The 13,253-nt window shown below is 38.3% G+C and overlaps 1 protein-coding gene across 1 annotated transcript in view; it reads left to right on the forward strand.

The window, feature by feature from the left end:
- The first annotated feature begins 9,102 nt into the window (after nucleotides 1-9,102).
- Nucleotides 9,103-13,253, forward strand: part of LOC127653225 (protein tweety homolog 2-like) — a 51,190-nt gene continuing 47,039 nt past the window's right edge. Inside the window, exon 1 of the mRNA XM_052139830.1 lies at nucleotides 9,103-9,448. Within this exon, the coding sequence (XP_051995790.1) occupies nucleotides 9,320-9,448 (129 nt within the window). The 5' untranslated portion in view covers nucleotides 9,103-9,319. The remainder of the gene's footprint in view (nucleotides 9,449-13,253) is intronic.

Genomic DNA, 13,253 nt, shown 5'->3' on the forward strand with positions numbered 1-13,253 from the left:
TTCCCTCCATCAGGGAATGGAGGTTACAACAGTAATTTAGACGTTTTTGCTTTTTTAAAGAAAATAATTTTTTGTGGTAATCAACATTATGCCACAAATGCTGTTGACTGAGCTTAACGTGTATTGAACCTGTAATATTCCTTTAAGAAGCTTAAAGTTCAGCTAAATATTTAATTATACTTCTCAAATTAAAATGTAATGTACAATTGTATGAATATGGTAATATATGCATGTTATTATAGGTTAGGCTTCAAATGCAACAGTTAATTTTGTACAAAATACAGTACATAAAATAGATTTAAAACCCATGAACAACATAATAGAGCAGGCAATAGCTTAATTGGCTATTTTATATTGTACAAAATATAATACCATATATTTACATTTTCTGAAGCGCTTCAGATTCACAATTGTATAATTTGAAGTCAGCACAGTCTATGTATGACTTTGTCAATTAAATGTTCTGAAGGAGGGTCAACGCACTTAGACAAGTATATGATATTAAAATCGATACCAAAAATAACTGCATGGCGGTTGGTGGCTGGCTGACCTTGAAACCTGACATGCCATAAATTACAAATAGACATTTAAATGTACATGGAGCTTCTGCTGGTAGCTCTCAACAGGATACATTTCACACATTCCTCACAATGTTGCTGTTATTGAAATCAAACAGTGGAAGAACACTTGAAATTCCTCCTATCACTGCAGTCATTCATGGCATGACATGATAGCAGACTGTCATTTTATGAACATATATGTTAATTGTGTGGTAAAATGGTAATGTCTCACAACTCACAGATGTGTTTTCATGTTCATTCACTCTGTAGTTGAGTGTATTTTTTCCTCTGACTCGCCACTGCCACCTCTTGGTACATAATCACAGGCTCGATAACAATTAAATCAACATCTATCACAGCATGTTATGACATTTGGAGTACCTCTTGAAAAACAATATACTTAGCTTATTAAAAATTTGGTGCTCAATAAAAAAAGAGCAAATAATTATAATGATTAATAACATAATTAGAAACTATTTTTCTAATTATGTTATTGTATGTTATGTTAATTGTGGCCTTCCTGCTGAAAAACAGCTAAAACTAGCCTTATAATGTTGGCAGGTTTTAGCTAGTTAAAGCTCGTTTTAGCTGGTATAGGATGAGGAGTGGTGGTAGTGTAGTGGTCTAAGCACATAACTGGTAATCTGGTAATCAGAAGGATGCTGGTTTGAGCCCCATAGCCACCACCATTGTGTCCTTGAGCAAGTCACTTAACTTCAGGGTGCTCCAGGGGGATTGTGCCTGTAATAAGTGCACTGTAAGTCGCTTTGGATAAAAGTGTCTGCCAAATGCATAAATGTAAATGGTATAAGCTGGTCTACCAGCCTGACCATCTAAAAAGTGCCCAAAACCCTTTCAACTAAAACCAGCCAACTGTGAAGGCTAAGCAACCAGCCTAGACTGGTTTATATGTTTTCTTTTTTCAGCAGGGCTGCTTCTAATAAAATTATCTTTGGTTTGTGTTAACACAAAATAATATATATAATGATAATAAATCTACAAGAAACTCATCCATATTCTATCATTTGTAATAAAATAACTCATCTGTGTTGATGCATCACACAAAAAGTCAAGATCGAACTTTATAAAGGCCTTAAGTATGGGCAGATTTCAGAGAATGTAGAGAGAACGTCAAGGATTCAAGCTTGGGTCTCTTGCATCTCTATAATTGTGGCAGTAGTGCACAAGGTTAAAAAGGATCATTATGATGTGAAATGTCCTTTTATTCCACTAGATGTCCACCTTGAACAATGAAATAGCTCACTGACTGGCTATGTTTAGAATGGAATATATACCTCTAGTATACTAATTAATGCATATTGCACAGTGTATACTATTTGCTATGATTACATTATGATTGTAGTGCATATTATGCGATGATAAACATTTTAAACAATAGTACACTATATTGTTTGACACAACTTCATTATGTCGGATGTTTAATTTAGTGATTGCAGTCTGATTAGCACCTTGTAAATAATAGCCTGATGGTTATTAAATCATGAAAAAAAAATTATTACCATTGACAGTGCAATCAAGAAGGAGATTAAAACCAGTGTGGGAAAAATTGCATTGTGGAATGTTGTGGAGGTTTGATGCTAGCCCAGAAGAAAGAGACAGACAAGGGTTTTGTTTTGTTTAGTTTTTTCTTTATTTTATTTTTCTGTACATTAAGTGCAGGTTCAGTGCAGAGGTAAGTGAAATTTGTGTGGGTTGGTTAAGTGCTCATGGAACATGTGTTTTCAGCTGGTTCTTGAATGTTGAGGAGGTATCAGCAGATCGTGTGGTGGTTTGAAGTTCATTCCATCATAGAGGAGCAGAGAAATTGAACAATAGTGAAGTAGACTGAGCCTCTTTGTGATGGGACCACCAGGCGTCGCTCATTCATAGACCGCAGAGAGCGAGTTGGAGTATAGGCCTGAAGAAGTGAATTGAAAAGTAAGAGGGTATGGTTCCATTGGCTGTCATGAATGCCAGAGTCAACGCCTTGAATTTGATAAGGGCAGCTACAGGTAGCCAGTTGAGTGAAGTCAAAAGTGGGGTGACACGAGCCCTTTTTTGCTGATTGAAGACCAGACGTGCTGCTGCATTCTGGACCATCTGCAGGGGCTTAATTGTGTTAGCTGGAAGGCCAGCCAACAAAGCATTGCAGTAGTCCAGTCTTGAAATTACCAGAGATTGGACCAGGAGCTGTGCAGCATATTCAGACAGGAAAGGTCTGATTTTCCTGATGTTGTAAAGTGCAAATCTGCAAGACGAGGTGGTAGATGAGATGTGTGACAATGCAACTTTTGTTCTAAATATCAGAACAATATTACAGTAAATAGCAACAAAATAAAATGTATAATAAACATATCAAGCAAATAGGTTTTTTATTATTTGAAAGTGATTTTTTAAAATGAATATGAGAGAATGTCTAGGTATGAGATGGGACTATGCAGTATACAGTATAAACGTTTTCATGTATACAGACATATGTATTCAAAGATTGTTTAGTCTGTGATGTGTGTGAGATGTACTTGAACATATTTTGAAACAACATGGAGCATTTCATTTCATTAAATAGTGTTTCTTTTGAGATGTAACATGAACTAAAAAGACTCAAGTGTACACTTTAGTAAAGTCAATAATTAATTATTTAATAGTGCAACAGTGGTCTCAAAAAGTATTTGGACAATTAAAGGGATAATTCACTAAAAAATCTAAATGTTCTGATCATTTATTCACTCGAATGACCTTACAAAGCCATTTATTTGTTCCATGCACCACAGAAAGAGAAGTATATACATCATGTATATCTTGACAGAACTCTCCTTATCACCATCTAATGCTCTGTGCATGCACCAAGTCATCAAAATCATAATTGTGCCTAGAGACTGCAATGACAAGATGTACAATTGTATTTTGGTCTGATCTCACCAAACCAATTGGATAGCTTCAGAAGACATTGATTAAGGAGTCATATGGATTGCTTTTATGCTGACTTTATCTCCTTTTTGGAGCTTTTGGAGTTTGGTCACCATTCAGTTGCATTGTAAAGACCTACAGAGCTGAGATATTCTTCTAAAAATCCTTGTTTGTGTTCTCCAGAAGAAAGAAAGTCATACACATATGGGATGGCAAGAGGGTGAGTAAATATGAGAGAATTTTCATTTTTGGGTGAACTATCCCTTTAAAAATGCAATCAGTAATTTAATTTGTCATCTTGGACATACACTGACACCTATGGGTGTGAATGCAGCACCATTAACTTTCAGTGTACCCCCCCCCCATCTCTATATTAGCCCCACTTTAAATAAAAGTATGAATTTCATTGCATTTGAGCCAAAAACTCAATTTAATTTGTTTAAAAAAAATAAAACAATTATGCAAGATTTTGCTCAGATCAAATTAACTGTTCTTAGCCTTAACATTTTTTATATTTCTGAAATTACATTTACACAAACAGTTATTAATAATAATAATTTAATAACAAAATTCCTTCAAATTTAATTGAGTAAACTTTAATAAAACAACATAAATAAAAATATAATTCTATCTATCTATCTATCTATCTATCTATCTATCTATCTATCTATCTATCTATCTATCTATCTATCTATTTATAGATCGATCAATCTATCGATCTACAATTGTTCAGTACATTGTGTTTACCACAATCCCTTATGACTCAGTACACTTGACATTGTATTTATTAACGCATATGTGGAGTGCCTTCTTACACAACCTAGTTGAAACCCCTCTACAATAATGCCAATATTCTAATATTGGCTATGGGGTTTGAGGCCGCCTGGTTTTGGGGCAAAACTGTCCACTATATAAACAGGTGCACAAACACCATTTCCTCAGAATTTCTTCCTTCAAAACATCGATCATCTCTTGTCTAGAAGCCCTCTACCCTTCGCCGTTGATATACATGAGTCAACGGGCAGAATATTCATGACAACGAGAAGACTCTCCGCTCCCCTGCAGTGCTCCGGTGAACATCACTCCGCCTTACAGCCTGATGCTTCACTGGTATATTATGTGATATAAATATATATTTATTTATATACTAATAGAGTCACTTACTTTTTCACACCTTTTTAAAGATGTTGTTCCATTAGTGTTCCTTGTGTGAGAGGCAAATCCCACCGTCAGATCAGCATGAGAGCTTCGTTTACTGTCCTCATTGCGAGGGCATGAGTCTCAAGAGGTTTCGCTCATGAATCACCCTCGTTCTGAGGAACGATTCAGCCCCACGTGACCTCCCACCCACCACTTCTATGATACCCGATGATTCACACGAGGAGGTACGGCAGGGCCGCGAGGTTGAGCAGGATGAATTTAAGGTGGTCGTTGGCCAGCACATGCTCTGCAAGCCCCTCAATCTCCACAAAGCACATGTTTTCCGATACATTAGGTGCGAGACGAGCTCCGGCCTGGAGTTCTGATGCTGTGGACAATAACGACGATGTCATGTCTCTTGCTTCATCAGGCCAGTGGTCTGTGGATGATGCTGCTGCCCCTCCCCCCAACGAGGGCAAGGAGCGTGCACATACCACTGACCGGGAATACATCGTGTCCTTATAAGGCCAGTCGAAGAAATAACCTTGAGTGGTCTCCCCCAGAGGAACCTGAACAGTCTCGCCTTGATAAATGGTTCCAGCAGTCCGGATGCCATCAAGCTGCCCCATTCTTCCCCAAAGTTCATAGCGTGCGCCCTTCTCAACATGCTTGCGCAGTGACACCATCCTCTCTAATGTGGATCATGGGGAAGAAAACAGTTATGCCCAATTACCCGCTTTGGAGGAGGCGGTAGTGGCACACCTCTGCTCAGCGAGTAACAGGGCGTGGAAATCACACCCCATACATTCTTCCAAGCCGTGTCGAAAAACGACTTACTCAGTGGCAGGACACGCTCAATCAGCACTCCACGCAATGGTGGTGTGCCATGTATTTCATGCCAAGCACCTCAAGCAAATGGACGAGCAAGGCTTCGATCCAGAGACATTCAAAGAGCTCTGCACCACTACAGACTTAGCGCTGCGTGCCACAAATGTCACTGCACAGGCCATCAGCAAGTCCATGGACTACCTAGCAGTTGTTGCTCCTGACAGGCACAGCCCTTTAAAGCAGAAAACTTAGCGTTCTGGCATCTGGGTCTGCTACAAAGAAGGCTCAATTGGGGTCACAAAACACTTTTCCCCACCTTCCCACTGCTGTTTGTTGGATAAGGAATATTGTTATTCACAATATTGTTCAAAATGTTGTTTCTGTGTATTGCACTGAAATAAATGCATAACAATTCAATGAATGCAAAAACGAATACAGCAAATGTGTTGCAAATGCACGAGATGCTCACACATTCTCAATAAAGAGACCTCTGTCCCGTTACGTGGACGTGTATAGAACCCTAACACTTATTTAAGAATACGTGCAAAAAACGATCGAACATGGTTATACGTTCCAATTAGCACCATAAGTATCTTGAACTACATCGACGATTGGCTGTTACTGGCACAATCAGAGGCTTTGTTATGCCAGCAGAGAGACTGCTTCAACAGCTCTCGCCCAGCCAACAAATCTCCTTTTTGGGAGTACGCATCGACTCCACGAGCGAGCACGTTCCGGCCATTATGTTCAGCATGATATAGTTTCTTTAGCACCCTGGACAGCTCCTACCTTTTACCAGAAAGGTGTCACACTAGGGCAGGTTGTCAGGCAGAAAGTGTTGTCTACGGATGCAACCCAGGTTGTGGGGGTGTGGGGGTGGGGGGGGTTGCAACGGACACCCGACTTTCGGCAAATGGCTGTATTCCTGTTCAGTCAGAAATAACGAACTGTCATGTTCTAGTTCGCTCAGACAACATGACAGTTATGGCATATGTTGAGTCAGATGTGTCACCTCCTCCTATGGAGCAAGTGTCAACTCCTCTCACTGAGAGTGACATATGTCCCAGGCCGCCTGAATTACAGCATGGACCAATTGTCACACCAAGGGGTGATACTGGGAAAATGGAGACTACATCCTCAAACTGTATTGAGGATTTGGGAAATATTCAGCAAAGCAGAAATCTATCTATTTGCCTCAGTGGGGAATACCCACTGCCCACTCTGTTACTCGAAGCCCCAAGCCCCGCTGGGAGTGGACGCAATGGCCCACAAATGGCCAGCAAAATGCAAATATGCCAGATTCCGGAAATTATAGAGATACAGTACAGCTCGCCATGGGAGGGATACAGCTGAGGAGGGATCTCCTCTATCAGGCGCAAGGCACAATCTGTTATCCCCTGCACAAGCTGTGGAACCTGCATGTTTGGCCCTTGAACGGAGCATGCTAAATGCGCCAGAACTGACTCATTCAGACATAAACTCCATTTTACAGGCCAGAGCACCATCCACGAAGACGCCTCTGCATGCTAAAATGGAATGTGTTCACTGATTGGTGTCTCTCACATGGCAAAGACTCAGTAAACTGCTCCATACATGAAATTATCATATTTCTTCAAGAGGAATTAGATACAGGACTCACTCCGTCAACGCTCAAAATGTATATGGCGAATATATCTGCGTATCACGCACATGAAGCCAGCACCACTATGGGCAAGCATGATTTAATCATAAAGTTCCTTAAAGGAGCAAGATGATTAAACCCAGCTCGGCCGGCTACGGTCCAGAGTTGGGACGTAACTTTAGTCCTAATAGCTCTCACAGGGCCCATCTTCGCGCTTTTGGAATCTGTTGATTTGCGCATGCTCTCTGTTAAGACCGCACTACTGCTGGCTGGATCTGGCCTCAGTAAAACAGGTCAGTGACCTGCATGCACTATCAATTGACAATTCATGTCTGGAGATTGGCCCTGGTCTTTCAAAAGCCACTGTCAAACCCAGAAAAGGCTATGTGCCTAATGTCCTAACCATGCCCTCCAGAGTGCAGGTGGTTCACCTTTAGGCCTTCTTCCCTCCTCCATTTAATTTGGATGAGGATCAAACATTGGAACTGTGTGGGCGCTAAATGCATACGTTGAGTGTACACGCCAGTTCAGACTGTCTGATCAGCACTTTATATGCTATGGAGAATGCACAAAATGAATGTCAGTCTCCAATCAAAAACTTTCTCACTGGATGGTCGATGCAATTGCCTTGGCTTATAAGACATGGGTAAGACATGCCCAAAATTGGTGTTTAAGCACACTCAACTAGAGGCATGGCCTCCTCATGGGCATGGACGAATGGTATGTCCTTACAAGACATATGTTTTGCAGCAGAATAGTCTTCTCAAAACACATTCGCTAGGTTTTACCCCCCTCGCGTATATCTGCGGTTCACTGAGATGAAGGAAATTAGACATTGCAAATGCTAGCTTCACTACATGACTCAGAGTTATTGAGGCATGAGCGATGAGCTCATTGTTCTTATTATGAATTTCTGAGGAAACTGTGTTTGTGCACCTATTTTTATTGCGGACAGTTTCGAGCGAAATTAGGCGAGGCTCAAACACCATAGCCAATATTAGAATATTGGCGTTATTGTAGAGAGATTGCAACTAGGTCGTGTAAGAAGGCACTCCCCATATGCGTTCCCACATGGAAAGAACCTATATAAACATATATGTTTTAATATAGGTTTTGATATAGGTTTAGAATATATGTGACATATATAAAATTGGCCGGTTTCCTATATTATATGTACATATATGTCTACTTATACACGTGCATATACCTATATAGGCACATGTATACGTCCATATATGTACACATATATGGACGTATACATGCACCTATGTTTACCTATATATTAGTAAAATTATTAAAATCCATAGCTACTAGGCAACATAAATAATAGCCCAAAATGTAGAAACTGACATTATTTATTTACTTACGAACAATCAAAAAATAGTACAAGAACAAAAATAAGACAAAAAAAAAAATGAACAGAAAAAAAATACAATTAATCTTGCTGATCTTCTCAGCTCCGTGAGCTTCGAATTGTTTTTTTTTTAGTTAGTTCTTAGTTATTGCCTTGATAATAGAAAATATGAGCTAGGCATCATGTATGACAGTTGCCAAAGTGAGATATGAGCTACAAAATGACCAGATCCTGCCATGAGCTATATAGGAGACATATCTTGTATGCACATATAGGGCTTATATGTGGATATAAAGAAGCAATACAGGAGACATATATGGCCTGTATGCACATATATGCACCTCAATGTTGCCTATATGTGGCATATATACGCATATATGCAGCATATATATGATCATATATGTGCACATATGCTATATATATGCAGCATATATGTGCATATAAACTGCATATATGTTTCATATATGCGCATATATCCTCATATATGTTCTTTCCATGTGGGTTAATAAACTCATGTTTCGTTCCCTTCGTCTCAGGAAACCGAGGTTACATACAACCGTTTACAGCTTGTTTACAACTTGTCTCATCTGTTCAATGGGTGAACGCGCGCTCCCGGAGTGCGCGTAGTGTGGTGCGCAGAGTTTCAGTCAGTGGTAGTGTGTTCTGAGAGATCACAGCTGGTCTCTTTCTGCGTGGAGTTGGTTTGACACACAAAACTCTTGTGTTATGCATCCTTTTACGCGCAAAGCATCAGGGGAAATACTTGTGTGCGGTGTTTTCCTGTATGTTCATTTTGTCTTATCCAGGGGTGACGGATCTGTGTTGTGTTTGGCATATTAAAGTGAACATTGAGGATTGCCGGAGCGCTCGCGTCTTGAGTCAGTGGTGTAGTTAATTTTCTCCTCCGGGATGGCCTCGGCGCGACAGGACTATATTGCCCCATGGTGGACCTACTGGCTGCACAATTTCCCGCATTTTAATTTTACTTTCCTGGCGGTTGATAACACATTTAAACCGCAGGACGCCAGCTATCAGCAGGTGAGAGGTTGAGGATTTTACATTATAGTTTGTGTAGCAGAGGCTATCTATACCGGTTGGGGGGAACTAAAATCCACAAATTGTCATCATCATCATACTTATTTTTTTATTTTTTTAAATTCCTGTAGGGCAAAGGAGGGAAAACAGTAAAACGACACTGGCATATACTCAGCAAAGTGTTTTAACAAAAGCCTAAACTCTGTCAGGTTGAGGCAAGTTGTCAAATGTGTATTTCTAAGTACCTTTTCCATTCTTGCTGTTGTCATGAATTTAGTGTTTCATAATTGTTTTACTACTATTTATATTTTGCTGAAGAGCCTAAAATATATCATACAAAACAGCTATGTTGTGCAAAATGGCAGTATAACGAGACAATAAGGTTGTATTTCTTAACATTAGTTAATTACAGTAGTTAACATCAGCTAGGCCTAACAATGAACAATAATTTGACAGCACTTATACTTGATTAATGTTTATTTTAACATATAAAACATTTCATGTTAAAAATGTTAGCATTTAATGCATTATCAACTGACATGAACAAACAATAAACAATTGTAAATGTATAATTTAACATTTGCAAAAATTAATACATAATGTAAAGATACTGTTCAATGTTAGTTCATGATACCAAATTCATGTGCAAATGCTAGCCTTGTAAATGTCAATAAGGTTACCATTGTGAGAACTTACCCTATATGGTGTGACAACATGCCTATTTTTTCCAAGACTTGGGTTTTTCTCTGGTATTTGTCTATACAGAAATTGACTTTCAAAACATAAACCTAGCCTGAGAAATATTCACTGTTAAAAAGTGTGACAATTAGTCCCGGTCTGGCAGCTGTACCCGTGGCCTTTTTTTTTTTTTGTAGGTGTAGTATTGGAACATGCATGATTAGTGTGAAATGTAATTCTTGTTATAGATTACAGGCTTCTTCGTTACAGTTGTTTAAAACTGTGTCTCTCAGAATAGCTTACGTCTGTGACTTGTACTCTTTATATGCATATTCTATTTATTTACATAATCCATTATTACATTTAAGAGAAGAACTCCTGATCTGAAATGTGGAATATAATTAGTACATTAAAAATCATGACGCTTTGAAAATCAAATAATGTATGGTAAATGTTTTGCAAACAAATGCCTGGTGTTTTGTATTGTCACCATACAATTTGTATAGTGATAAAGTCTTGATAAATAATAGACCCAATATCAAACTTATGTTTGGAGCAGTGCTTTCTGATTTTATCTCACAATACTTTTATAAAGAGGGTGTTTGAGAGTATGTGTATTTTCTTTCAATTTAATTAAGTAGTATTGTTTGCAGTTATGCACACTGTTCGTATAGTGGTCAGATTCATTGGTGTCAAAGAAACCTTGGCCATGCACACAGACTCAAAATAGCACAAATATGATCATAGTGTCAGAAACACACTCAGATCTCATAAAAAAAAACTCTATGTCCCATTCACAGTGATTTGTACCTTAGCAGTAGATTTCGTCTCCAGAGAAACTTTTTCTTCCCGTGTCTTTTTGTTTTTCTTCCCCTATCTGTTGATACTTCTGCAGGTGTTTTTTTAAAACTAATATTATAGTTGAAGTCCTGCAGAAGTTTACATACAACTTAGCCAAATACATTTAAATTCCTAACATTTAATCATAGAAAACATTCCCTGTCTTAGGTCAGTTAGGATCACTACTTTATTTTAAGAATTTGAAATGTCAGAATAATAGTAGAGAGAACTTTGACATTTATTTCAGCTTTTATTTCTTCATCAAATTCCCAGTGGTTCAGAAGTTTACATACACTTTGTTAGTATTTGGTATAATTGCCTATACATTGTGGCCCATTCCTCCAGACAGATCTGGTGTAACTAATTCAGGTTTGTAGGCCTCCTTCATCGAACAAGCTTTTTCAGTTCTGCCCACAAATTTTCTATCGGACTAAGATCAGGGCTTTGTGATGGCCACTCCAATACCTTGACTTTGTTGTCTTTAAGCCATTTTTCCACAACTTTGGAGGTATGCTTGTGGTCAATGTTCATATGGAAAACCCATGAGCTTTAACTTCCTGGCTAATGTCTTGAGATTTTGCTTCAATATATCCACATGATTTTTCTTCCTCAAGATGCCATCTATTTTGTGAAGTGCACCAGTTCCTCCAGCAGTAAAGCACCCCACAACATGATGCTGCCACCCCATGCTTCAAGGTTGGGATGGTGTTCTTCGACTTGCAAGCCTCACCCTTTATCCTCCAAACATAACGATGGTCATTATGGCCAAACAGTTCAATTTTAGTTTCATTAGACCACAGGACATTTCTACAAAAAGTTCGATCTTTGTCCCCATGTGCACTTGGAAACTGTAGTCTGGCTTTTTTTATGGTGGTTTTGGAGCAGTGGATTCTTCCTTGCTGAGCAGCCTTTCAGGTTATGTTGATATAGGACTCGTTTTTACTGTGGATATAGATACTTATATACCTGTTTCCTCCAGCATCTTCACAAGGTCCTTTGCAGTTGTTCTGGGATTGATTTGCACTTTTTACACCGAACTACGTTCATCTCTAGGAGACAGAATCTGTCTCCTTCCTGAGTGGTATGATGCTATGTGGTCTCATGGTGTTTATACTTGTGTACTATTACTTTGCTGATTTCTTTTGATTTTACCTTGATGTCAAGCAAAGAGGCACAGAGTTTGGTAAGCCTTAAAATACATCCACAGATGCACCTCCAATTCAGTACACCTCCATGCACAAAGTAGATGTCCTAAACAATTAATTTCTTTGCTTGAATAAATTAACGGAGCAGCAACACAAGTTTATTTTGTCTCTCCTTCTAGAATAACCTGATTGTCAAAACATTTTCTCTGTTAAATTCTGCCCTTGAAATTGCCTCTTTGAAATCAATCTCAGGACTCAATCTCAAATGAACATTCTCTCATCATTTACCCACCCACATCTTCTGCTGATCACAAGCAAAGATTTTTAGAAGAATATTTCAGCTCTGTAGGCCCATACGATGCAAGTGAATGGTGACCAGAACTTTGAAGCTCCAAAAATTCCATAATAGCAAATAAAAGTAATTCAAAGGATTTCAGTTGTTAAATCTATGTCTTCTGAAGTGATAAGATAAGTGCGGGAGATAAACAGATCAATATTTAAATCCTTTTTACTATAAATCTACACTTCACTTTTAAAATTATCTGTTTCTGACCCACACTTATCGCTTCAGAAGACATAGATTTAACAACTGAAATCCTTTGAATTACTTTTATTTGGCTATTATGGAATTTTTGGAGCTTCAAAGTTGTGGTCACCATTCACTTGCATCGTATGGGCCTACAGAGCTTAAATATTCTTCTAAAATTTTTTGTTTGTGTTTAGCAGAAGAAAGTCACACACATTTGGAATGGCATGAGGGTAAATGTTGAGAGAATTTTCATTTTTTGGTGAACTATCCCTTTAAGGGTTTATGATGTCATGAGATGAATTGACATTACACAGGTTTTGGAGCTGTAATTCATATCAAATAAAAATGCAAATATTAAATAGATAATAGAATGAAAACATTACATAGTGTGGTGTAACATGTTTTAACATTTATTTTGACAATCTGTTCAGTTTCATTGGTGCCCTGTGATTATATGCTTTTAAGTACACTAACAAAGTACCATAAATTACCACGTTAATGCCAATGTTTCATTTGGTATCATGTAGTTAATGATAATTAATAAATATTGATTAGTCTAATCATTAACAATAACAATAATAAACTGTAAGTGGTGAAAAGCTTGAAAAAAGGCTTT

The sequence above is a fragment of the Xyrauchen texanus genome, chromosome 12 (assembly GCF_025860055.1).
Source record: "Xyrauchen texanus isolate HMW12.3.18 chromosome 12, RBS_HiC_50CHRs, whole genome shotgun sequence".
In the NCBI taxonomy this organism is placed as follows: domain Eukaryota; kingdom Metazoa; phylum Chordata; class Actinopteri; order Cypriniformes; family Catostomidae; genus Xyrauchen; species Xyrauchen texanus.